The sequence below is a fragment of the Chelonia mydas genome, chromosome 3, assembly GCF_015237465.2.
Source record: "Chelonia mydas isolate rCheMyd1 chromosome 3, rCheMyd1.pri.v2, whole genome shotgun sequence".
Lineage (NCBI taxonomy): Eukaryota > Metazoa > Chordata > Testudines > Cheloniidae > Chelonia > Chelonia mydas.
Genome location: NC_057851.1, coordinates 140,777,314 through 140,805,174, shown reverse-complemented (window position 1 = coordinate 140,805,174; position 27,861 = coordinate 140,777,314). Strand labels below are relative to the sequence as shown.

The following is a 27,861-nucleotide window of genomic DNA, read 5'->3' as shown; positions in this document are numbered from 1 at the left end:
GACCACTCTAACTGCCTTAGCTCCATACATGTTAAGCTACTGTATATAGGTGGAGTGGGCCACCGCAGCAGAAGATAGCAGTAGTTTACCATTTTGATGAGCTGTCGTGGCTGGCACTCTGACATCATCATAAGACCTGCCATCTGTAATGAGAACCATTATCTTCCTCTTGTTGGGTTTGGATTTGCTGAAGAGCTGTTCAGAGGCATAGTTGATGGCTGCTCCAGTGCTGGTCCCTCCACTCCAGTAGTTGATTCGCTTAATAGCATTCAGAACATCTTGCTTAGTGCTGTGTTTGTCAAATCCAAACTCCAGCCTCTGCTCATAGGTGTACTGCACAGCTCCAATACGGGTGTCGGTGTCTGAAATCTCAAATTCTTTGCTTATGTTGGCTACAAATTGGAGGACAGTGCGGAAATTGCCAGTGCCAACGCTGCTGGAACCATCAATTACAAAGCCAATGTCAGCTGAATTTAGACACGTCTTGCTGCAAGCCAGCCGAGCGGTGTCACAGACCCGTTTCACCAAGGTCTGGACTACCTTGCGTAGATTGAACCAGCTTGGCACGTTAATGGAATAGAAGCCATTTGTTCTGCATACAGCCTGCAGAGAGATGCAAATACAAAAGTAAAAAGGCACTTATTGGGCATAATGTGGATTTCATTTAATTACACAACCAAATTCTGCTGCCTTTCTGAGAAAAATCTATATCTCATATAAAGTGTGTTCAACTAAAGCACTGGATATCCTGCCCCGGCATTTATAAAATATGCGATGGAGCTGTCAGTGTAAACTGTCAGAACAATTCAATATGAAATTCCACCACCCTCTGAATTTGGTTTTGTACACAGGTTATTTCAGATAACTACAAATTCATTTTCATATATCTTCATTTAGTTCAGAGTTATACTCTGTACAAAGTGGCCTTCTTTTGGAGTTCCTTGTTTGACTGGCAATGGCTCCAGATCACAGTTAAAAGTAAAAAGATGAGGTTTTGTCCACCTGTCAGTCCTGCAAATTCGACATGGTACCTGAGAGTCAAGCTGGGTTCTTTCTGGCTCATGCCATCCCAATGAGAAATCAGGATCATGAAACAGAAATGTGGCAACAGACAAATGTTGGTGATGCATAAACTAAAGGAGAATCCGCCATGGTTGTGTTGGCTCCCCAGTGCAGTGGAAGCAAAATTTCTTACATTTTTACAGCTTAGTCAGTAACTTAAGCAGTTATGACTCTGAATGCGCATAGGGAGCAGGTGGGGGGAAGCTCTTCCAGACCTAACAAGAGGAGTTGGGAACTTGTGGTGAGGGAATGGATTTCTGGCTGGCTGGGGGCAGGGAGAGAGGAGGCTGGAATGTGGAGTATGTTGTAGGTAGGAGAGGTAGATTCAGAATTGTTTTAAATGTAAAATCTTTAAGATGTTAATGTTCCAACTAACTTGTTGAGGTCATTTGATGAGCCAGATTGTGTGTCTGCTCTTCATCGTCTACCTGAAAAGAGGGTTCAACTGTTTCTGTAGTAGTGTCTTCCCCAGTACATTTGGTGTCAGCAAATCTATCTCACAACAGCTCTAAGTTAGTTCTGTACACATCGGTTTAGGCTTCACGTCATAGCCTCACCATGTTTATTTTTTTCTACCTTGCTGCTCTTTTTATGTTCTGATGCTACCATATACAGCCACAAGATAAAGTCATAGAATCATAGGACTGGCAGCCATCTCAAAAGGTCATCTAGTCCAGCCCCCTGAACTCATGGCAGGACAAAGTATTATGTAGACCATTCCTGACAGGTTTTTGTCTAACCTAGTCTTAAAAATTTCCAAGGACAGAGATTCCACAAGCTCCCTAGGCAATTTATTCCAGTGCTTAATCACCCTGACAGTTGGGAAGTTTTTCCTAATGTCCAACTTAAACTGCCCTTGCTGCAATTTAACCGCCCTCGCACCTCTTGCTTTTTGTCCGAGACTCAGAGGTTAAGGAGAACACTTTTTTTCCCTCCTCCTTGTAACAACCTTTTATGTACTTGAAAACTATTATCAGGTCCCCACTCAGTCTTCTCTTCTCCAACCTAAACAAACCCACATTTTTCATAAGTCATGTTTTCTAGACCTTTAATCATTTTTGTTGCTCTTCTCTGGACTTTCTCCAATTTGTCCACATCTTTCCTGAAATGTGGCGCCCAGAACTGGACACAATACTCCAGTTGAGGCCTAATCAGTGCAGAGTAGAGTGGAAGAATTACTTCTTGTGTCTTGCTTACAACACTTCTGCTAATACATCCCAGAATGATGTTTGTTTTGCCAGCTTTGCCTTCCTGTTTGGGCCCTCTGCTCTCTATCTTCCATGCCGGCTCTGGCAGGGTCACAGAGCCTCACTGTAGTTTTGCCCTTTTAAAAAATAAATGAAAACAAGACTATAAGCCAATGAAATGCATCCTGGAGACAGCCCAGCTAATGCCATTAAGGAAATGTATTTCATGGCACAGTGACAGTGGAAAGTGCACAAAATCATCTTGCGGGGTGGCTCAGAGAACAAGTTGCTTTCTGAAAATATTTCTAACTTCCACCCTGCTTCCTGAACCCTGGCTGATCTAGCATATCACACCTCATGTCACAGCTTCATGCCAATTGGCCCTGCAGTACTTTTTATATTGACATGAGTATTGGCTGCCTATCTGAAATGGTTTAAGACTAGACCACCATAGGGTGGATTGTAGGGATTCACTCTTATTCCAAGCATAACCAGAAGTTTCATCTATTTATAACAAAGCAATGGAGACAACATACCTATCCTGATTAGCTGAATAATTAGTATGTGCCCATGTGTTATGATTTCTCATTTAGACGTTTGTGGCTTTTATTTTGTTCTGTTGAAGAAATCTCACAAAAGCAGGCTGAGCTCCAGGTGTGTTCGGTATATGTAGTATTTTTAGGTTGCACCAAGTATCTATCAGTCTCTGTGGTACCCAGGTGCAATGACTTTTATAAGAACCAAATAGCACCACAGGAATGGGATGATGTTTCTTCAAGGATGTGTGGGCTTTCCTGACAGACCTAGGTAGATACAGTCCTGGAGACTTAATATTCCAGCTGTTTGCAGGAAGGGAGTAGATTTTAAACAGAACTACTATTTCTGTCTCTCTCAGGAACCTATGTGGCTCTTATTACTGTACTACGTGTGAGCATCCCACAATCTCATGTACTTATCTATCCTCACAATGCACCTGTGAGGTAGACAAGTAGTAGTATTTCCATGTTACCAATGGGGACTGAGGCACAGAATTATGTTTTGCATGCAGCCTGAACATAGGTACCTAACTCTGTAAGAGGAGAGGGGCTTAGGACACCCCACCCCCCTCAGTGATATCTCCCATTGGCTAGTTTAGGCTACTCCCTGCATAGCTTGCTGGCTGTTGTTGATCCCATCCTGAGGTGTCTCTCTCTCCCCATTCACTGTATAAAGAGAGTCGGCACCTAAATCAGGAATTGTGGATCCCATTGTTAGTCCAGTGATTTTCTAGGTGCCTAAAAGCTAGGCATTGTGATGCTGGGCATTGTAATGCTTAAGTCCATTTGTGGATCAAGGCCAGAGAGTCTAAGGGTATGTCTACACTGGCAGAGTTACAGCGCCACTCAGAGAGCGCTGAAGGGAAACCGCTGTTGTGTGTTCACACTGTCAGCTGCCTGCGCAATAGCATGTTCACACTTTTGGCACTTGCAGCATTATTAGGAGCAGTGCACTCTGGGTAGCTATCCCACAGAGCACCTCTTTCTCTTCTTCCAATAAGAGTTGTGGGAAGACGGAGGGGGTCACGGGGCATCCTGGGTCCTGTCCCAATGCCCCGTGATGCATTGCTTCGGATCCCAGCAATCCCTGTGCTTCCGTCTGCATTTGGCGCCATCTTTCAACGGTTTGTGTACTGCGCGCCCTGCCTCTTCAGTCTGCAGGAATGGATCCCGCACTGTTGACCAATATGCTTCTCGCTCTGACAAACACGTCATGAGCGGCCGTGGAATTATTCTTTAAACTACAAAGGCAAGAGGAGTGTGACATTGATCTTGCCACGCGTAGTAGCTATGACACAAGATTGCTTGTGGCATTCATGGAGGTGCTGACCACAGTGGAACGCTGCTTTTGGCCTTGGGGAAACGAGCACTGAGTGGTGGGATCGCATCGTCATGCACGTCTGGGACAATGAGCAGTGGCTGCAGAACATTCGGATGAGGAAAGCCACATTCATGGGATTGTGCGATGAGCTTGCCCCAGCCCTCCGGCACAAGGACACGAGAATGAGAGCTGCCCTGCCATTGGAGAAGCACGTGGCGATTGCACTGTGGAAGCTGGCTACTCCTGACTGCTACGGCTTGGTCACTAACCAGTTCAGAGTGAGAAAGTCGACCGTTGGACTTGTGTTGACGGAAGTGTGCAGGGCCATTAATCGCATCCTGCTGTGAAAGACCGTGACTCTGGGCAATGTGCGTGACATTGTGGATGACTTTGCACAAATGGAATTCCCTAACTGCAGAGGTGCGATAGATGGCCCACATATTCCAATTTTGGCACCAGACCACCTAGCCACCGAGTACATTAATGGCAAGGGGTATTTCTCAATGGTTCTCCAGGCGTTTGTGGATCACCGTGGGCGTTTCAGGGACATTAACACAGGCTGGTCCAGAAAGGTGCATGACGCATGCATCTTTCGGAACAGTGGCCTGTTGAGGAAGCTGCATGCAGGGACTTCCTTCCCAGACCAGAAGTCTGGTAGGGGATGTCAAAATGCTCATTGTGATCCTGGGAGACCCTGCCGACCCCTTAATGCTGTGGCTTATGAAGCCATATACAGGGAACCTTGATAGCAGCAAGGAGCAGTTCAACAACAGGCTGAGCAAGTGCAGAATGACTTGTGTGCTTTTGGATGTTTAAAGGCCTGCTGTTGCTGCCTATATGGGAGGCTGGACCTGGCCTATGACACTATTCCATGCTGATAGCCGTGTGATGTACGCGCCATAATATTTGAGAAAGGAAGGGTGAAAGCTTCACTCCACTTTCACCACTGAGGCTCGTAGTTGCTCCATTTGCAGTGCTAGCAGCGTCTGGAGTGTGTCCGCTTGGTGCTCCATAACATTTAAGAGCCGCGGTTTGGCTTCGTTCTGCTGCACCGCATTCTCCTTTAGGTCCCTCTTCTCGCTGTCCTGCCACTCCTTCAATTCTTGTTTTTCGGTCGCGGAGTGCATCGTGACGTCACGCAGAAAGTCCTCTTTAGTTCTTCGGGGCCACTTTGTAATTCTGCGCAGCCTTTCAGCCGGCAATGACAAAGAGAGAGGCTGGGCTCCCAAGGTCATATCCGTGAAGCCAAAATGCAACATTTTACAGAACCAGTATTGTCTGCAACACACAGCCCACTGATTTAAACCACAGCCACTATTCACATATCTATAACTAACTAGCTGACCCCAGGCAAGCACACATGAGGCACAGGGCCCCCAAAATGGTGAGTAACTGTAGGGGCAGGGGAAATCAGTGTTTCAGGACCATACTGTACATGGGGCACGTGGCTCTGGGGGAGAGCCAGCACTGTGTGTGGGGGGGAGGGCCTTATAATCATTACTGTCCCCACATTTTCCACAGGCTGTGTTCATTATGGAAGATATCTCACTGCTAAGGGTGAGCATGGAATCAAGGGAGGGTCTTCTCCAAGACTGCAGCTTCTGCCCATGTGCAGAAATAGTACTTCCTGTCCCCAGTGACGGCACAGGGGCGGGGGAAAGTTACCCTTAATGGGGCAAGAAACAAAGCAGCTCTGCCAAAGAACCTGTGGCCGGGGATTGCCCAGTATCTCCCTGAGAGTTTCCTGGAGCTCTGAGGCAGATTCCTGTGAAGTGAGGGAGTCCATCAACACCCTGTTCTACCGCTTGGCCTAGGCATGTGGTGGTACGTGCAACATACAGACGCAAGCAGTGGTGAGCTTGAGCTGGTTCCCACCGGTTCGCTAGAATCGGTTGTTAAATTTAGAAGCCCTGTTAGAACTAGTTGTTCTGCGCGGGACAACCGGTTCTAAAAGGGCTTCTAAATTTAACTGGTCAAAAGTGGCGCCGACTCCATGGGTGCATTCACCGAGGTGCTGACCACTGACCACAGTGAAACGCTGCTTTTGGGCTTGGGGAAACCAGCACTGAGTGGTGGGATCGCATCGTCATGCACGTCTGGGACAATGAGCAGTGGCTGCAGAACATTCGGATGAGCACCCAAGGGGAAAATTCGGTGGGTGCAGAGCACCCACCGGCAGCCCCCCTCCCCTCCTCTGCTCCGCCTCCTCCCCTAAGTGTGCCAGGGTTGCGGGTGGGCAACGACCCCCTCGTGCGGTGAGGAGGGAACCAGTTAAGATTTTGGCAGCTCATCCCTGGACACAAGCCGGCCTTCTGCCCCCACCCCTCTTCCCCCCCCCCCAACAGCTTGCTTCAGTGATTCCCAAAATCAAAGTCACTTACAAGGCTCCTCCTCTACTGATTGCGCTTTGCCAAGATCTGACAGCTGTGACTGGCTAGGCTCCCCCGCGGTAGAAAATAGCTCCAGGCTGCATGCATCTCTGACCTCCGAGTCATCCTCTGCCTCTGGGTCCCCCTCCCCCTCCACATCTTTGTCCAAGATTTCCTCCTCCTGCTCGGTCCGCTCTCGACTGGCACGCGAGCTACCGAAGTATCCACAGTGGTCTTCACAGTGGAGGTGGGGTCGCCACTGCATATCGTGTCCAGCTCTTTGTAGAACCGGCCACTCGTGGGCGCAGCACCAGAGCGGCAGTTTGCCTCCCGCGCCGTGTGGTGGGCGTTCCGCAGCTCCCGCACTGCAGTGTGTCCCGGTCATGGCCCCTTTCTGTCATGCATCGTGAAACCTGTCTGTAGGTATCATAGTTCCTACGGCTGGAGCGCAGCTGGGACTGGACAGCCTCCTCTCCCCAAATGCTGATGAGGTCCAGCAGCTCGGCATTGCTCCAAGCCGGGGATCGCCTGGTGCGTGGAGCAGGCATGGTCACCTGGAGAGATGCGCTGAGACCACTGCACGCATCAGCGAGCAAACAGGAAGGGGGCTTTCAATATTCCCAAGGAATTTATGGGGTGGGGCTGACAGTTGGTCACCTCAGGGCAGGGCAGTAGAGTTCAAACCGATGACCAGAGAGGTGAGGACAGGCATTGTGGGACACCTCCCGGAGGCCAATCACTGTAATCGCCACGGTGTCTACACCGGCACCGTGGCGCTGTAGCCCCGGCGCAGAAAGCTCTACGCCTCTTGTCAGGGTGTGTTTTTTACAGTGCTGTAACTGCGCAGTTTCTGCGCACCCAGTGGCGTGGCAGTGCGTGCACCTCGGGAGTTACAGCGCAGAAAGCTGCTTTACTGTGCAGAAACTTGCCAGTGTAGACAAGGCCTTCTACAAGGTTGCCCCGGAAGTCTGTGGGGGAACAGGGAAATGAACTGAGCTCTTCCGAGCCCCAGGCCTAGCAGCCTAGGCACTAAAGTTTGAGTTATAGTTATTACTTCATATGGGAAGCATGCTGAAGGTAGCATTTAAGAAAAATGTCTTCATAACATCTACAAAAGGGTTGAGGAATGCCTGTTATGCATGTCCATTGACTGCTGTACTCAGTGACATTTAAAATTTAGAAATTGTATTTTCATAATACCCAAGGGTTTAGTCTTCTGCAAGGACTCATTAACAACTGTTAATGGAAACACTGGAAATATTAACTAGTAGAGGGGTCAAAACTGTTGCTTTCTGATGAATGCTCTAGGAGCATGGCTTGGACAGATTTATTGATGCTAGAAGTCTTTTCACTAAGCCACTGATGTGTTTCTAGCCTGGGTAGTGGATGGTCAATGGATCAAAAATTGTGGGTGTCACCTAATTTATTAATATCATTTCAAATAATTGTCTGTTCAGCAACACCTCTCAAAATCACATTTTTAAGTTGTCTGTTTTTACTAACTTTGGGCTATTGTGCCTTCTCTTGGCTGTGGAAACGGGAGTTGTTTATGACCTTAGTACTAGCATGGGACTCAAGGGCTTCTCAGACTTTGTTGAATGGGAGAATCACAGTGTAGGTACAAATAAAAACTTTTGAGTTAGTTACACGAGTGTAAACTCAGAGTAACTCCATTAGCTTCAGTGGAATTACTCCGGATTTACACCTGCGTTTTGTAACTGGAAACAGAATGTGGTTTTAATGTCATAACACATACAAATCCTAACAACAGAAATTATTTCATTAAAAGAGGCAACAGCCATGCTTTAATATATACAACACTAGTTTCTACTGTAGCTGTTCAAGATAATAATCATATGAGAATTCAAGTGGGGAAGGATGGTATTAGGAATGTTGTGATTTCAAGGGAAGGTATTTTTGCAGGCTATTTATTTTTGTGGTCTGGTATTTTTGTAGTGCAGGGATATAAACAAAAGCTTTATACAGCCTTAATTCCAGCCTTAAAAATGGTATTTGTTTGTAGCTCAGCTCATTCATGGAATATAGAAAAATGGGATTAGAAATGGAAAAGACCTACAGTGTTTGGTTATCTGTCCACATTTGCCTGCCAGCGCAGAATTGTGGCTCGCAGACTGTTTTCTAACACTTTGTCCAGCCTAGCTTTACAAGTCCCAAATGCTATGGTTTTCACCACTTTCCTTGGGAGACTATTTCATAGTTTAATAGATCTCACTGCAAGGAAGTTTTCCCCTCTATTCCTTAGCCAATAAAAATGTTACTGGTTCTTCATTTCAGCAATCCTTTTCTGGTATAGGCAGAATGTAATATAGCAAGCCTCAAACCTAGAGTTACCATACATCCGTATTTTCCCGGACATGTCTGGCTTTTTGGTTCTTAAATTGCCGTCCTGGAGGAATTTTTAAATATCTAAAAATGTCTGGGATTTTGCCATTATTATTTTTCCCCAAAGAAGAGTTGATCATTCGAGAAAGAAAGTGAATTTTGATCACTTGAGAGAGTGCCCACTTTTTCCCCTTAGCTCCCAGTGCTTGCGCCGCGAAACAGTTGTTTCGCAAGGTTGGGAGGGAGGGGGGAGGAGGAGGAACGTGGCACGCTATGGGGAGGAGGTGGGGCCAGGGCTGGGATTTGGGGAAGGGGTCCAATGGGGCAGGGAGGGGGTGGAATTGGGGAGGGGGGGCACAAGCACCCCCTTTCCTTTTTTGAATGTTCAAATATGGTAACCCTACTCAAACCTGAGACAAATAAATAGAATTATGAATCCATGACAAGAGCATTGCTGCCCATTGCTATTCAACATTCAAATGTTAGATCCTACGGCATTTCTTATAGGGAAGCCATAACCATAAGAAGGAAAAAAAAGGGGGAGGGAGAAGAGGAGAGCAACATCATACAAGATGGGCTCAAATCAAACTATGAGATCCAAACACCCTGAAAATCTTAGTAACATTCAGGCCTAGCTCCAGGCTTTACACTGTAAACCCAGATCTAGTTTCATGTAGCCCATTCCTCAGTACCTTGTCCACAAAGTTGGGTTCAATAACATTCTGTTTTTCATTTTCATCAGCTCCTTCAATGGTGACAAAGAAAATGTTGATTCCAGATTCTCTCGCCAGTCTGGAGGCCTCCTCCACCTTATCGGTGGGCCATCCATCCACCAGCACTATGGCCACATTGGGTGCTCCACCTCGGTTTCCATTGGTATCCAAAAAGAAGTTTTTGTTAACAAATGAAAGTGCTTTCCCTGTAAGAGAAGTGAATAGGAGGCGGATGTATCCTGTTTACAGTAACCAGTCTCTTTAGACATGGCAACACTGAACTCTGAGATAGTTTTACTCACTGACCTAGAGGTCAAATTCCAGTCCTAGAGCACTGGGAAGGGGTGCATTAGCAAAGACAGAGTAGAGGCAACTTGACATGGCTACACAAACACGAAGGGGAGCCACCTGCAATGGTCCAAGTATATGCCCTACCCTGGTTCTAACAAAGGGGTGAACTTCACCCTTTCTCTGCTCCTCCTTATTAGCGCTGATGAGCAAAGAGAGCACCAGACTCAGATGTGCCAGGGGAGCTGCTGATGAGGTTGAAGGAGAAGAGTGACACCCCACAACTCTAAACTTTCCTGAAAACCAAACCAAGGCAAGAGGGGTGGGAACTAGAATTAAAAAAATATCTTTTACATAAGGTGGGCTCAAAATCTCACCAACTAATGCACATAAGTTATTAAAAGGTCTTTGCTAGCTCCTTTCTCCCCAAATCAGTCCAATGGAGGGGGCAGAGAAGTTCTAATACCCTTGCTAGTCTGATGGCAATATACGCATCAGAGGGTGCCCGAAGCATGCTCCTAAGCATGAGATCATCAGCTGACAAGGCTGGTTCCATGGTGCTGCAAGGAGCTTATTTGCCCACTAGATCTAGGATCCTACATCCCCGGTCTTCCTTGGGCTAGGAGCTGCAGATATGCTACCCCATGCCACATACCAACATTGGAACGTCCTCCTTTCTGTGGAATTTTCTCAATGGCATTTTTCACATCCCGGGAGTTTGCATGAGTTTTGAGGTTAAATTCTGTAGAAGGGTCATCACTAACATGTAAATAAGAAAAAAAGAAAAGCAGCCATCAGTTTTTGTTTCACATGTAGCATGGTTCCATTTATAATCGCTTTAGTAATGCTCCATGGAGAAGGAAGAGGAAGACTCATCACGTAAGGCAGTTCATTACATAATAACAGAGGAGACCCTTAAAAGGAAGTCTCTGCTGTTTCCTATGTAAACATATAGGTATGCCTGTAAAACACAAATGATAAAGTAACAGGCATTCGTGAAGACATACCAATGGAATCTTAAACATTTCTACGGCAGTGGACATCTCTGAATTCATTTAGCAGAGCCGTGGTTTTCAACCTGTGGTCCACGGACTATGTCTAATGGGTCCTCACCTCCATTCAAAAGTTTTTAGGGGTCAGCCAATGGAAGAAGGTTGAAAACCACTGTAGTAGAGGCTACTAGCTTGCATGTGGTAATGGTGTAACAGAGAGTCTTAGTTATATGAATTACAGGGCTTCACTCGTTTGAAAGCTATTTTTAGATAACTTTACAACACGTATTTTAAAAAAAAAAAGCTTGGTGTGTAATTTTGTTTCACCTTTTAGCACTGTGCTGCTATTGGTATTATAAATTGAACTTCAACGCCTATTTTGTACTAGTCTCATTACTTTACAAGGCTACTTCCTGCTTAAGAAAACCCCCTCATTTATTTCAGTGGTTTTTATCACTTTGTTATTAGTTAGCAGGAAAAAGAATAAAGACATTTAAGGCTAGAAGGGACCATTATGATCATCTAGTCTGACCTCCAGCATCTTGTTTACTTTTGTCTATGTTCAGTCTTTGAAAATAACCAAGTAGATTTTTCCCATAGACCTTTTTATTCAGTCTCATAATATCCCAAATGTTATTCCCCAAGTTTCCTAAGTTGAATTTTAGATCGTTTCTCTCATTTAGAAGAGATGTGGTGTTAAAAATAAAAAGCGATCACTCCAAAAAGAGTTGGGAACAGTGCAGTAGGGACCCTGTACAGCCTGAGGCAGAGCCAGACATTACGGGGAGATACTCTTACCCATACTGAACAATGCCCATGAGAGGACCAGCTATGCCAACATCAAGAGCTTGAGCCACATCACTGAGGAATTGTTTTTGGATCTGAAAACGGCGTTTACCGATGCTCCAGCTCCCGTCAATCAAGAAGGACAAATCAACTTTGCAGTCTGAGACAGGAAATAATAATGAGAGAATAAATGTGAAGGGTGGTGGTGGTGTTTCTTAGATTTGATTTTCCTCTGATGAGAAATCAAGGCATCAAAGTTATATCTGACAACCTATCCCACTGTGTGACCGCAGCAGAAAATTCTTGTTCCTATTCATTTTCAAAGGATCATTATATCATCTAGTCTGACCTCCTCTCTAACGTGGGCCAGAGAATTTCACTCAGTTATGTCTGTATTGGACCCAATAACTATAGCAGTCATGGTATACAACATTGATCATTAATCCTACTCACCAGATACAGGGAAATCCATTCAAACTGCTAAGACCCCGAAATTCTGGCTCCAGCCGTACCTAGTAGGTCTCTCTCCCTTTGCTGCTGGGCCCATTTTCTGAGTGATTCCCTCCTCCCTCCATTAGATCTGCTGCCAAGCCAGTACAGCCCCAATTCCAGGAGCCAGGCCTGCTCAGTCACTTATCCCAGATGAAGGGAGTGCTCCTGTTATCAGTGCCCACTTGCCTAGGTCTCATTCCAGGCACAGCAAATACAGGGCATAGTTAGCAAGCTTCCCCCTGGCAGGATCCAAATTCTGTGTCTGATGGCATATTGCAAAGCCATGGTCCTTGGACTGTAGAATTCACATGACCCTCCGTGTAATATTTTAACCAGCCAACATCTCACACATGCTTCCCAGCTCAGGTAGACAGGCGCAGGCTAGCTCTTCTTGAGTGAGCAAGCTGAAAACCACAGTGTAGCCAGAGGTAGCACGGGCCATGGCTCAGGCTAGCCGCCCAAGTATGTACCATGGGGGTCCGGGAGGGTTTATACTCACGTGGCTAGTCCAAGCCGCTGCCTGAGCTGCTACTCAACGACACTGCTATTTTAGATGCTAGCTCAAGCAGAGCTTACACGTGTCTGTCTACCCACCCTGGGAAGCAGGCACTGTAGATGTACCCTTTGCTTTGAGTAAGTTAAGAGTCTGTTGCTATTTTTTTCCTTAAGGTAGAAAAAATTATTATTTACAGCAGATGAGAGACATGGCTAAACAGAAACTTTTAAGGATGTCTAGGTTAGTCTATTGTAAAGGAATATATGTTCCAAAAATGTGTTTTTCCCTAATAGCTAATGTTTAGTTAATTTCTTGACTATATTCTTAAAAGTCCGATTCACATAACAGCAAAAGATCATTATGACTTAATCATACAATTAATTCTGATTTACATACTTGGGTTTCCCTGGGAAACTGGCTCCAAAGGTTTCGGATTCAATTCTTCCTTTGAACTGACGCCTGGAGAAATAAAAAGAAAAGTTTAGACACTAAATGTGCAAGAAACTGTTCGGAGTCTGCCCTCACTTATAGGAAGAAGGCAAGGAGTGAACAGATGCATCTTGTTCCACATATGACTAAGAAGACGGGTCTGAAAGAGATTTGTGCTGCCTCTTGTTATTTTGGTCAGGTGACACGTAAAACAGTGCATCCCTGGGACACAGGGACATGTTGCTTGCCTCCACTCCTGTTACTGATTAGAAAAGGAAAGGATTGGGATCAGATTATTATAACTGCTTCACATTGACCTTACACTAGGTCAAGGGTTCCCAAACTTGTTCAGGGTAAGGCCCTAGTGGGCTGCGAGATGCTTTGTTTACCTGAGCAACCGCAGGTACGGCCGCTTGCAGCTCCCAGTGGCCGCGGTTCGCTGGTCCTGGCCAATGGGAGCTGCAGGAAGCAGCATGAGCCAGTCCATCGCTTCCCACAGCTCCCATTGGCCGGAAACTGTGAACCGCGGCCGCTGGGAGCTGCGAGCGGCCATACCTGCAGACTCTCAGGTAAACAAAGCGTCTCACGGCCTGCCGGGGCTTACCCCCAACAAGCCGTGAACCAAGTTTTGGGACCCCTGCACTAGGTCTTAGTTCTTTTGCTTAATGGAGATGTCCATCTACTCATCCTGAAATCTTCTAATCAGAGGAGAACTATTAAACCAGGGTGCTGGCTATATTCCATGTCTAAAACTGATGAGGAGAAGACTAAAAAGTCAGTAACATACGGCCATTTCCGATTTTTTTTACACATTCACTCAAAGGCTAAATTTGCTCCTAAAATCTGACACACATATATGGCAAAAAGACTGGAGAAAGGGTTATAATTTTGTATCCTATCCTGGTACCTCCAGATGGTTCAGAGCAGTGGCTCATTTAAAAGGTTTACTATCCAGCAGCCAAATCTGGTGGTGCAGACTTTTCTGAGTTCCTCTTCTGAGCACAGTTCTATTTTGTGTTGTTTGCTAGAGGTATTAAATTTGGCTTTTCTGATAGTAACAACCTCAGTGAAATGAATTAAACAGGTGATCTGTTCATGAAACGAACACTTCTGGAATCTCTCTCAGAAGGTGGTCCTTACTACAGCTCTCAAATTTGTTGCAAAGATTAATTCAAATTTTTCATTCAAATCTGTATATTTCACTGTCTTCTCTTTGCTGAAAACCACAGCAATCAAAGGAAGGGTTACTATACTGACTGGATGTTAGAAGGGAAGGGAAATAATGTGAGGAATTGAGAGTTGATTCTCCACTGCCTTGCACCTTCATTTACCCCTGTTTAAAATGAATATAAAGTGGGAGCACTATTCTGCCTTACTAGCAGCTTACATGTCCTTTGCACTGGTGTAAATGACTACATAAGGTTTCAAGACAGTGGAGAGTCAGGCCCCTCATGTCCTGTTTTCCTATACGGAGATAGGAGCAAGGACAGCGAGCATCCTAACACATTATATCCAGGTAAGTGAAGCAAGTCATTAAGGAGGTCTTTTCTATGAGAGTTAGGTTCTTCTTTTGAGGGAAGAGAGAAAACAAAGTAAGGTCTGATCCAAACCCCATTGAAGTCAATGGAAAGATTCCCAGGGCCAAAATGTGGAATTTGAAAAGCAGCAGCCTGAATGTCTGTTTATCCCTTCATAAGACAAATTCAATTAGATGTGGCCTGGTAGAGGTAGCATTGGATCACAGAGTATTGTAGAAGCAGCATAAGGATGATTAAAAGAGTTCAATCTGACTTCAGTTCATGATTTTAATGTCTGGCCATTTTTTCCTAAGTTAAAGCAACTCACTTCTGCCTAAGTGTAAGAAGCTATTTCTTCTCACATGAATAGGACAAGATATGGGAAGATCAGCAGGGACAATACTGCAAGTAAAGAAAAAAAACCTACCTATGTAGGAGGATAATTGTTTTGTTTCCTTAAGAGACAGTGAACCGGTGATTATACTTGTCTATCACTGAGACAAGTAGTAGGAGAACCCCCACAAATCTTCATCAGCAGGCAAATGGAGGAAATACTGCAGACTTCAAAAGGAAACCAGCAAGAGGGTAGCATTAAAAGTGTGTCTTAATTATAGACAAAAGTTTAGAAATTATAAAGTGCCTCCGGGTTCCTCTTTCCCATAAAGCTGCCAGCCAACAACACATTAATTGGTGTCGGTATGAACGTACGTAAAGAGAGTGGATAACCAAGAATATCAGAGGAAGCTACCTCTGAGCTCTGAAGGGAACTGGCAAGCTTTGAATTCCTGAAGCATCTAAAACTGATGCTTTGAATTCCTGGAGCATCTAAAACTGATGGGGAGAAGACTAAAAAGTCAGTAACACATGGCTATTTCCAATTTTTTTTTACCCTGCAGATACCAATGATCAGATCATCAGGGAAGATAGACCCAAGCCAAGAGGAAGAGGAGAAGCCAACAGCGCTCCCTAGTTACAGACCAATTCCCGGTGCCATGGTATTCTGATAACTAGGGTTACCATATGTCCGTATTTTCCCAGACATGTTGGGCTTTTTTGGTTCTTAAATCGCCATCTGGGAGGAATTTTTAAATATCTAAAAACATCCGGGATTTTGCCATTATTATTTTTCTCCAAAGAAGAGTTGATCATTCAAGAAAGAGAATGAATGTTGATCACTCGAGAGAGTGCCCACTTTTTCCCCCTAGCTCCCAGCGCTTGCGCCACGAAACAGCTGTTTGGAAGGGAGGGGGGCAGAGAGGGAATGCGGGGCGCTCAGGGTAGGAGGCAGAGCCAGGGTGGGGATTCGGGGAAGGGGTCCAATGGGGCAGGGAGTGGCTGGAGTTGGGGCTGGGACTTTGGGGAAGGGATTGGAATGGGGGGTGGGGAAGGTGCGGGAGGGGGTTGCGAGCAAATACTCCCTCCCCCACCCCGTGGAGTGTCCTCTTTTTTGAATATTCAGATATGGTAACCCTACTGATTACTAATCTTCACAAAGTACTAGCTCTTAATACACTCCAAGCACTTGCATCCACATAAACATGGACATACCTTTGGGGCAGGAACCATCTTGTCATTCTGTTCTGCACCCAGTGCCTAGCACAATGGGGTCCTGACCCCCTGGCTCGGGCCTTTCCATGCTATCACATTACAAAGAACTATTGTTAATAGAAATAATCATCATCATTCGTCTTAACTGGGGAAACGTCTCTCAGTTTTAAATCCAACTCCAAGTTAAGAAGGCAGCTTCCAAGATATGAACTAAAATTACCAGTCTGCTGTTGGCTCCACATACGAGCAAAATGGGGGAAAAGGCACGAAGCTCATTCCCTCTTCCCTTATGATCGTGTGGAGGGGCCTGCCCTAGCATAGTGGGAAGCAGAGCCATTTCCCCCTGCCAGAGCCAGCCGTTATACTAGCCTCCCCAAATGCAGCTGGATGCAGGGTGTGGCTCTGCATAGCGGAGCGGGACAGGCACACGGGAGCACACACAGTATTCATTTGATTTGAAGGGTGGCACGGGTGCTGCTACAATATATGTTTCTTGGGAGCTATAGAAGAGGTTGTGACTGAATTAGTTGGATTCCGCCCTAGGTCCTCTCCTATTGCAACAGGGCCTTTTCTACACTGTTAGAGCAGAAAGTACCAACAGAGGGACAGAGGGCAGGAGGCTTGCATCTCCCCTGTTCTGGGGCTTCCAGGAGCTGGCTAAACTCCTAGCACATGTTAGGACAGCTCTCAGGTGCTATCTTCACTTGCACCCTTGTTGCAATGGTCCCACTACAGGCACACAGGGTACCTTACAAACTTTTTTGGGGGGTGGGGTGGGCTGACGCTCTCCTACAGCTGCAGCTCTACTCCCCCCCTTTTGATGGGACCATCTCTCAGACAAAAATCCTTCCTGAAACATATACCCTCCACCCCTAGCCTGACCTTGCACCAGAAAGGCCTCACCAAAGTAGCCTTGACCTAGAAGAGCCTTGTGAAACAAGGAGGGCCATGCCCAGCTTTTTGTTCATGTGCTGTACTGTGTCTGGCACTGTCCCTTTCAGTTGGGGCTTCTCTCCAGTGTGTGTTGTTAATATGGTCTCTGACCAGCCCTCCCACGCCAGACTTTAGAATCCATGAACTAGAGGACAGCAAACGGAGAGGAAAATGCTTTTGTTGAATCAGGGAGACACTCAACACACAGTAGACCAAGATAACTTAATAACAGGAACATATTCGTTAACACAAAACCCATAGTGTGACCTGCTTCCTGCCTTAGCTCAGTCTGACTAACCACAGCTGCAGCAAGCGCACCACGAGCCCAAAGAGGGAGAAATACTGGCAGGCCTTAGGAAGGTCAGGTTCTAAAAGAAACAGCTATCAAAGCGATATACTCCACTAGCACCAATTCTAGTCAGTACAGGAATTCCCTGTAGTTGCTTGGTCCTCTTGCAGAGAGCCCTGGCTGCTGCATTTCTGAGCTGATTTTGCATACCCTTGTGCCATTTTTAAATAGTCAGGAACTGTGAGGGACAATGCAATGTTACAGAAGAGCAAACTGAGCCCTGTGTTATGCTGCAAGTTTTACAGTGTTTTTCCCACCGGTGCTGTTCATAAACCTCTTTATTAAAAAGAGAGATTTCCCATATAAAGCGGCAACTGACAACAAATGCTCTTCCACTTGCTCCTTTTGTTTCTTCCTGGTAAACAGTACTAAATGTCAGGTTTCAGAGTAGCAGCCGTGTTAGTTTGTATTCGCAAAAAGAAAAGGAGGACTTGTGGCACCTTAGAGACTAGCAAATTTATTTGAGCATAAGCTTTCGTGAGCTACAGCTCACTTCATCGGACGCATACTGTGGAAAATACAGTGGGGAGATTTATATACATAGAGAACGTGAAACAATGGGTGTTACCATACACACTGTAACCAGAGTGATCACTTAAGGTGAGCTAATACCAGCAGGAGAGCGGGGGGTGGGTGGGGGAAGAAAACCTTTTGTAGTGATAATCAAGGTGGGCCATTTCCAGCAGTTGACAAGAATGTCTGAGGAACAGTGGGGGGGTGGAGGGGGGGAAATAAACACGGGGAAATAGTTTTACTTTGTGTAGTGACCCATCCACTCCCAGTCTCTATTCAAGCCTAAGTTAATTGTATCCAGTTTGCAAATTAATTCCAATTCAGCAGTCTCTCGTTGGAGTCTGTTTCTGAAGTTTTTTTGTTGAAGTATTGCCACTTTTAGGTCTGTAATCGAGTGACCAGAGAGATTGAAGTGTTCTCCGACTGGTTTTTGAATGTTGTAATTCTTGACGTCTGATTTGTGTCCATTTATTCTTTTACGTAGAAACTGTCCAGTTTGACCAATGTACATGGCAGAGGGGCATTGCTGGCACATGATGGCATATATCACATTGGTAGACGTGCAGGTGAACGAGCCTCTGATAGTGTGGCTGATGTGATTAGGCCCTGTGATGGTGTCCCCTGAATAGATATGTGGACAGAGTTGGCAACGGGTTTTGTTGCAAGGATAGGTTCCTAGGTTAGTGGTTCCGTTGTGTGGTGTGTGGTTGCTGGGGAGTATTTGCTTCAGGTTACGGGGCTGTCTGTAAGCAAGGACTGGCCTGTCTCCCAAGATCTGTGAGAGTGATGGGTCGTCCTTCAGGATAGGTTATAAATCCTTGATGATGCGTTGGAGAGGTTTTAGTTGGGGGCTGAAGGTGATGGCTAGTAGCGTTCTGTTATTTTCATTGTTGGGCCTGTCCTGTAGTAGGTGACTTTTGGGTACTCTTCTGGCTCTGTCAATCTGTTTCTTCACTTCAGCAGGTGGGTATTGTAGTTGTAAGAATGCTTGAGAGAGATCTTGTAGGCGTTTGTCTCTGTCTGAGGGGTTGGAGCAAATGCAGTTGTATCGTAGAGCTTGGCTGTAGACAATAGATCGTGTGGTATGATCTGGGTGAAAGCTGGAGGCATGAAGGTAGGAATAGCGGTCAGTAGGTTTCTGGTATAGGGTGTTTATGTGACCATCGCTTATTAGCACCGTAGTGTCCAGGAAGTGGATCTCTTGTGTGGACTGGTCCAGGCTGAGGTTGATGGTGGGATGGAAATTGTTGAAATCATGGTGGAATTCCTCAAGGGCTTCTTTTCCATGGGTCCAGATGATGAAGATGTCATCAATGTAGCGCAAGTAGAGTAGGGGCGTTAGGGGACGAGAGCTGAGGAAGCGTTGTTCTTAGTCAGCCATAAAAATGTTGGCATACTGTGGGGCCATGCGGGTACCCATAGTAGTGCCGCTGATTCTTGTCAACTGCTGGAAATGGCCCTCCTAGATTATCACTACAAAAGCCCCCCCCCCCCCACTCTCCTGCTGGTAATAGCTCACCTTAAGTGATCACTCTGGTTATAGTGTGTATGGTAACACCCATTGTTTCATGTTCTCTGTGTATATAAATCTCCCCACTGAATGCATCCGATGAAGTGAGCTGTAGCTCATGAAAGCTTATGCTCAAATAAATTTGCTAGTCTCTAAGGTGTCACAAGTACTCCTTTTCTTTTTAGTACTAAATGTATATCCCCCAACTGTTAGCTCACTAGTGTCATGACACACAGCGGACTCTGCAGCCATAACCATCTTTGCAGAAGAATTTTAAAATAAAATCGGCCAAACCATTCACAAACTCAGACTGTTGTTCCTGTTTCATTGTTGTCACTCTCTCAGTGGAAATCAGTGACAAAGAGTATGTGTAACTTGTTTTATTGACACCAGGGATGGTACAGGGATAGTCAAACAGCAATAGGCAAGCCCTTCTTTCAGGAATCTTGGCCCAACACTAATGCCTCATTCCTAGAAACAAATAAGTTTCAAGAATTGAGTCTAATCAGAGACCAAGGCAAAGAGCAAACTCTGCTGCTGCTGGCATAAATTTGCTCTGTCCAGAAGCTTGCATAACCACCAACAACACAGCAAGTCTCCCAAGACTGAACATTTACTCCCACACTAACAAAAAACTACTTGGAAGATCACGTTTAACAGCACAACCTGGTGACTCTACCATAACAATCACGAATAGATTTCAGTCCAAAATATCTAATATGGGAGGATGGGAAGGACCTCCATACTTACAGAAGGAGGGCCAAAACCTATTCACTGGTCTAAAGGGGAATATGGGACAAAAAGTCTGATGGGAACAAAGAAACTGCTTCCAAAAAGAAATACCCACTCTCCTCCAGGTAGGGTTGCCAGTTTTGGTTGGACGTATTCCTGGAGCTTTGATCACATGACATAAAAGATTAACCTCTAACTCCTAGAGATCCCAGGACAATCCTGGAGGGCTGGCAACTCTACATACAGGAAACACCAAAGGGTGCAAGGAACCTGATCCTCCTCTAGACAAAGGATCAGTTTGAGAGCCCCTGGTGGCATCTCTTCTTACTACTTTCCCCCTTGACCAGCCTGATCTTGAGTCACCAGTGGGAAAGAGAGGAGCAGGTGTCAAGGAACTGATGCCAAGGTAAGGAAAAGGAATGAGCCATTCAAGCAGGGACTATTGGTGGCTGACTGGTAGCAAATCTGATCCTCAGCCTCAAGCAGTGACATGTTCCCTGTGCCTTTGGGTAGGTCTCTGTGTGTCTGCATCTTTCTTTGGAATTGGCCCCCAGGCCTAGTCTACCCCATGTACCTCTGGTTTTCCATCAGTATGCTCCCCTACCAGCTGTAGGAACTGTTTTTGACCCCGCTCCCATAAGCATACAAGGCTTGGTTCCCAGTCTACAGTCAGATTCCATGACTCCCGTAGGGAGCTGGCTCAGGAGTAGGGTCAAGAGGGAGAAGGCTGTAGTTCACTGCTGCAGTGTCCCAGCCTGGAGTACTGTCTGTCAGATCTGCTCAGCTCTGCCCTATCTATCATTATCAGAGCCTCCTCGACCCTGAATCCCAGTGGAAGTGGCGGAAGGGTCTGCAGTGTAGGCTAACAGAATCATCGATGTAAGGACTTCATTCCTTTAAAGCCAGACCCCCAGAAGTCAGTCTGGTGTTTGGCAGTAACAGCACATCATCCTACCTGTCACAAAGGCAAGCTGCAGAGGAGTGGGCAGGGCAGGCAGACCCTGATCACTTGTTAATTGAAAAGGGCAGACACCAGAGTTTAATAGGGCAGTCACAGGAATGGCTAATTGGCTTTAAAGAAAAACAAATAGAGGCTAGGTCTACACTACAAATTACTTTGGTATAAGTTACATCACTCGGGGGTGTGAATAATCCACACCCATGGGTGATGTAAATTACACCGACTGGCGTGAACACCGGTGTGGACAGCGCTATGTCAGCGGGAGAGCTTCTCCCGCCGACATAGCTACTGACTCTCGCAGAGGCAGGCGTTATTAAGCCAATGGGAGAGCTCTCTCCTGTTGGCTTAAAGTGTCTTCACCAGAAGCGCACCACTGTAACTGCTGTAGTGTAGACACAGCCACAGTAATAACCCTCCAAGTAACACAGGAAGTGTGAAGAGTGTCACGTTCCCCCATGGAGTGGTCTACAAATAATCAAAACACAACAGAATTCATGTAACCTAATTTAAACAGAACAGGTGAGAGAAGAGAGCAGCAGCTTTCCAGAGGGAGGAAATGAAAGGACATTACAGAGGGGATCACAAACTCTGGACTTAGACTGACGAGTGACTGAAAATAAGAGCAGTTGGTACATTTCTATGTGGGTCTTTGTTTGACAGCTCTGTAGGAGGTAGGAGAGGGGCTGGGCAAGGAGCTGGGGGCTGTGAGCCACTGAGGCCAAGGCAGGCACAAAAGCCTAGGACCCAGCAAATGGTCAGAAAGCAGCAAACAGTTGAGCTACAAGGGACTTTCTAAAATGAAGGGACTGCGGTGTTCAGTTCAAATTCTAAGAAGAAAGCAATAAAGTGACAACACAAAGGGGATTTGGATCAGAAAAGGCACACTGTGGCAGAGAATTCAGCAGAGGAGGGAATTCATTACTTTGGGAGCAGCAACTAACCACTCCCCTAAAGGGGGCATGACTGTTTCCATTCTCACCCTGTTTTCAGGTGTTGATAGTCATTTTTAAAAAAAATGTTCACTTTGGGGCTCAGATTTTTCAGTTTCGTCCCTCCCTGAAGAAGAATACTTGTTGAAACTCTCAGCAAAACTGGTTTCCATCATATTTTACAGAGCAAATGGTAAAATACTTATCCTACTATGAAAAAATTGCAACCTTGTTTTGAACAGCTCTTGTGCAGCAGGTGGGCGTAGACAGCTGAAATTTGGAAAAGGAAGTAGTCCTCCCTGGGGAAAAGGGCCATTGAAGACTTTCCTGAAAACTGGCTATCCTTTGGTCACATTATGAGCCTGGGTAAACACTACACTGACCTCTTGCTTTGCATTGGTCTCATGAAGGGCCTGCTTCTCCACTGCTGTGCACCTTTTGGAGTCAGAAATCCGTGCACAGTGAAAATAAAAAGTTGCCCTTCTGAACTGGTAGGGCACCAGCTTTGCACTTGCTTTGCCTAGGTGTAAATGAGTAACACAAGGTGCAAAGACTTGGGCCCAAGCCTGCAAAAACATAAGTGCATACTTGATGGCAGGACCAGAGCCTCAATTTGTAAATTGCACTTACAAGTCACGAAACAACAACATTAAGGTTCCTTAGCCTTCCCCTTGCCTACCTGTGTGTATGCATTCCACTGCTGTCTTCAATTACCTGGTCACATCATATATCTCAAACAACATCACACTTTTTCTGCAGTCGTGGCCACATGTGTGTAATGTGTACTAACTGTGTATCATTGTATGTGAAAGGCACTCAATACACCATACTTGCACAACAGATTGAGTATAACACTATGGAGTAATTAATTATGATCATTTACCATCCTATCTACACCTAGAAATTTTGCAGCTAATGCCTGGTCTACACTAGGGAAGGGGATTGATCTTAAGATACGCAACTTCAGCTATGAGAATAGCATAGCTGAAGTCGACGTATCTTAGATCGACTTAGAATCACTTACTTCTTGTCCTTGTGGCGCGGGATCGATGGTCGCCGCTCCCCCGTCGACTGGTGGAGTTTCAGAGTCGACAGCAGAGCGATCGGGGATCAATTTATCGCGTCTACACTAGTCGCAATAAATCGATCCCCGATAGATCAATCACTACCTGCCGATCTGGTCGGTAGTGTAGACGTGGCCTTAGTCAGATTCATAGTTAAGTGCCTTATTGCCTGATCTGCACTTAAGGAAGGCTCTGTACTCCACATGCGTGCCCAGCTGAGATAGCTTTGTAGTTACCTACAATCCAAACCTAGTCATGTGAATTTAACATTTATGGAAGGTTGTGGGTCAGCTGACTGATTTATTTTCTATGTAACAATAATGCCGCCTACCAAATATTTCTCCTTGCTAATTGGGGAGATGGTCAATTCCTATGGGCCTCCTGGTTCTGCCAGCCCCAATTTAATTTTGTTATTGCCATGGGAATTTCAGCTCACTGTATGGGCAGCTCACTCCATGCTAATTAGATTTTCCTTCACTGGATTGTCACAGCTGTCCATGCTCATTAAACTTCCATTCATTTACATACGACAGCAGTTGATGCATGCAAACTAGAAACCATGCCTTTGAAGTGACACTCTGAATTCATCAGACTTTATCACTAGTCTACACACACATTTGGGTTACAGAGAAAGTACAAATAAGACCGCCCCAATGTGTTTTCATCAAGTTTAAAAGGAACCTCTCATTTTTGTCTCCAAATACAAATCCTCACCACTAGCCACTGTGCTGCAGCTCATTCCAAACAGACACACAGAACTTGCCTACAATATGCAGTAAAATGTTCTCTCTCCAACGCAGCCTGCCCTCTCTGAGTCAGGAAAACCTGTTCATCCACACAGTGATACATAGTTAGGGCTATAGAATCACCTCTCCTGCCTCAGGTTCTGAGTTTTCATTCTAATGTGCACATGCTCTGCCACTCATTGGAGCTAATGCAAGTCTAATTTATATCTCAGCTCTGAAGTCATTAGAACTTTCAAATAAAAACTCTTGAAAATTGGGCTTACAAGGCAGAGTTTCACAAAGGGGAGACCAATGAATCATAGACATTAGAGATGGAAAAGATCTATTAGATTATATGGTCCACCCCCATGCCAGGGCAGGACTGTTCCCTATGATATCATCCAATATAACACAATCAATTAACTGGAAGATGAAGCTTGACAAATTCAGACTGGAAATAAGGTGTACATTTTTGAGAGAGAGAATAATCAGCCATTGGAACAACTTTTCAAGGGTTGTGGTGGATTCTCCATCACTGACCATTTTAAAATCAAGATTGGATGTTTTTCTAAAAGCTATGCTCTGGGAATTGTTTTGGGGAAGTTCTAAGGCCTGTATTGTATAGGAGGTCAGACTAGACGATCGCAGTGATCCCTTCTGGCCTTGGAATCCATGAATCTAGTGTTTTGCGTGACCCAACTTTTAAATGTCTCAAGGAATACGGACTTCCATAAATTCCAGGAAGGCATTAAGTTTTGATAATCATGCCCAATAGGCTACAAATTCTGCAAATCCTATTTTTGTTACCCTGCTTCCAGCTCGCTTTTTTGTCTCATCCACCCCACTGTGTCTTGTCTATTTCAGATCATAAGCTTTTTGAAGCAGAGCTTGTCATTTCCTAAATGTTCATACAGCACCGAGCACGATGGGGCCCTGGCCTGTTTGAGCTCTAGGCACCACTGCAAGATAAAAGTTAAATAATAATTCCCTTGGGACACTATTCCATAACATCACAGTTTTACTTTCAGGAGTTTTCCATGTGTTCAGTTTGTGTTTCATTATAACCTCTTATATTAGACTAATTGATCAATCTCCTTTCTTGGTGTTGGCAGCCTGACTCTCTGCAGATTATCATCATGCGCCTGCATTTTCCAAGAAATACAGTGTTCATTTAGGCCCCTTTTTTCAGTAGCTAGAACCCCCTTTTGCAGCATGGTTTGCTACTCTCTCCAGACCTCATCAGTTCTGTTCCTGGAATGGGCCTTGCTTGAGATTGATGGAAGCACAGGGCCCACCGGGGCAGTTTCAACCAACCAGAGATAAACTGAAAGCCACATTTGTCATTGTATATCATAATTCCTGTAAGTGGAAGTTATTACCGTTAGTGCCGTGGGCCTTCTTAAAAGTGTTACTTCCCCACAAGGGTGTAGAATGCTGATTATTCCCAGTGTAGTTGCTGGTGGATCTGTTGTGTTTTATTGTGTTAAATATTTACCTGTGTCAAAAAGGCTTGATCCAGGTTTCCACAATTCAGTTTCCAAAGCTTTCAAGCACAAAAAGAGAAGAGAAATTATTACTTAAAAGCATGGAATTATGGGAAGTTACAAACCACTTTGCAGTGAACACATTTCAAGCCTTATTTAGTAGTCTCTTATCTTCTCCCTCTGTATTAAAGCACATCTCTTTAGATCAGTTTTGTTCTTTTCATATTCACTTACATTAACATTGGGACAAGGCTGGCCTTAGCAATTTTTCTTTTGGCCAGGTCAGCAAAAAATGTTCCACCAAACAAGCCCCTGCCCTGCTGACTCCCATAATAATATCGACTCCTGTTCTACCTCAAACCTTCCAAAACCAAAGAGATGAGCAGATTCCTGCTCAGACCCCCAACAGGCAGGAATGTGATGAACACCACCACCTCTGTTTGTATAAATAAATACAAGACTGCCTCTGTTCTCAGGGCACTGTATAACTTTAATAGAAAATAATGTTTTGTCCTGGTTTTTGGCCACTTGGATGAGCTAACAGTCGGGTGAGATGGTGCAAGTGGCTCAGGCTAGGTGAGCACGTTAGACACCATCCCTATGTCCATCATAAAATGCTGCTACCTAACCCTCCATGAAAAATCCCTGAAAGCATCCTTCCTCCCCACCATTTCCCCTGAACTACCAAATTTCTCACCATTTTTTGATGGACACTCATGCTTTGTGGTTTTGTCTCTGGCATAAACCTGTGAATCTTAAGCATTTGAGCACTGTCACTCCTAGGTCCCTAAGTCAACCATCTTTGAGAAGGGCACTTGTTTGTCCTTGTGAAGCGGGGAATGGGGCAGGTAAGGGAAGATATGGGGCAGTGGGCTGCTGGGAAGGGAATCTTGGTAGTCTTTCACCCCCAATAAAGGTCTTCAAGCCCCCATGACCTCATTGTACTGAGCATTGTTCAAACACAGAGACACAGTCCTGGCTCTGCAGAGTTTAGAACCTAAAAGACTCAAGAACTAATGAAGGGTTAGGACAGGGATATACCACGCAAACAATGAGTTTTGTTTCGATGTTGTGTTTTTATTTGGGGTGGGGAGAAGGAGGGCAAGAAGGAAATGGGGGACTGAGTTGGGGAGCAGGAGATGGAAGGAAGGGGAAGAGGAACAGTCACTGCTCATCATCAGCCTAGGCATAATCAATTTGCAGTTCTGTAGGCATGGCAGTGGAGGTCAGTCTTAGTTAGCATGGGAAATGGGTGAGTTAGGCTGCAGGGGGACTGCAAAGACTGCAGACGGGCTTAGGCAGTGGGTGGTGAACCTGGCTGCAGTCATGTCCTGTGTTGATCATTTGTTAATAGACTGCCAAACTTGTGTGTCAATTTTTGTTGTGGAGGTGAGCAATGACTTCCAGTGAAACAAGCTTTGTACTTTGTCTTAGCAAAGCTTTGTACTTTGTCTTACTTTGTCTTATGGAATCTTCACAGGGCTCCAAAGGGAAAGGTTCACACAAAACAAAACTCGAGCACAGCTGAGTCTTTGAAAGGCCACTCTTTCATCCCATCAGGGGAAAGAGTGCATTCTTCACATGTAATCCGTTCTACAAACACATCAGCTGTGCATGTCCAGGGGAAAAAAGATGTTTTAAAATTTAAAACTTATTGGAGCTGCATCCCACATGGAACTAACCTGCCCTTCCACACTGACTATGACCAGACAAAATGAGCTGAAGTAAAAGTGGACAGTTGGTTGGTACAAGGGAATGTACCAGCCTCACAAACAAAATATTTGTTTCCACAACCATCTCATTGTTAAGGGCTATGCTTGTGCTCAAGCCCACACCCAGCCTTCATGTATTTTTGAATGGAGCACTGGCTCTTTGATTCTTCTGCATTGTTCAACCTCACCACTGATGGGTTCTTCTCAGTAGCACAGATGCTTCAAATGATTCTGACATGGTAAAGATCATCCCACTGACTGTCTGTATTTTTGTTGTGAATCACAAGAAATTTTTGTCCCTGCATTTGAGATGTGGCAGAAATGCAAGAAGGAAAAAAAGGGAGTACGGTTGGAGTTTCTCTGGATATACCCTTCTTAAGAGCTACTTGTATTGTTTCTTGACTTTAGCAAAGCTTTTGACACGGTCTCCCACAGTATTCTTGTCAGCAAGTTAAAGAAGTATGGGCTGGATGAATGCACTATAAGGTGGGTAGAAAGTTGGCTAGATTGTCGGGCTCAACGGGTAGTGATCAATGGCTCCATGTCTAGTTGGCAGCCGGTGTCAAGTGGAGTGCCCCAGGGGTCGGTCCTGGGGCCGGTTTTGTTCAATATCTTCATAAATGATCTGGAGGATGGTGTGGATTGCACTCTCAGCAAATTTGCGGATGAGACTAAACTGGGAGGAGTGGTAGATATGCTGGAGGGCAGGGATAGGATACAGAGGGACCTAGACAAATTGGAGGATTGGGCCAAAAGAAACCTGATGAGGTTCAATAAGGATAAGTGCAGGGTCCTGCACTTAGGACGGAAGAACTCAATGCACAGCTACAGACTAGGTACCGAATGGCTAGGCAGCAGTTCTGTGGAAAA

General features: G+C 45.4%; 1 protein-coding gene across 1 annotated transcript in view; it reads right to left on the bottom strand.

Annotated features, from left to right (window-relative positions):
• VIT (vitrin) overlaps positions 1-27,861 on the bottom strand; it is an 83,110-nt gene that overhangs the window by 3,777 nt on the left and 51,472 nt on the right. Inside the window, exons 12-17 of the mRNA XM_027820464.3 lie at positions 25,291-25,338; positions 12,982-13,044; positions 11,610-11,757; positions 10,475-10,578; positions 9,511-9,737; positions 90-603 (exon numbers count right to left, since the gene is read on the bottom strand). Of these exons, the coding sequence (XP_027676265.2) occupies positions 90-603; positions 9,511-9,737; positions 10,475-10,578; positions 11,610-11,757; positions 12,982-13,044; positions 25,291-25,338 (1,104 nt within the window). The remainder of the gene's footprint in view (positions 1-89; positions 604-9,510; positions 9,738-10,474; positions 10,579-11,609; positions 11,758-12,981; positions 13,045-25,290; positions 25,339-27,861) is intronic.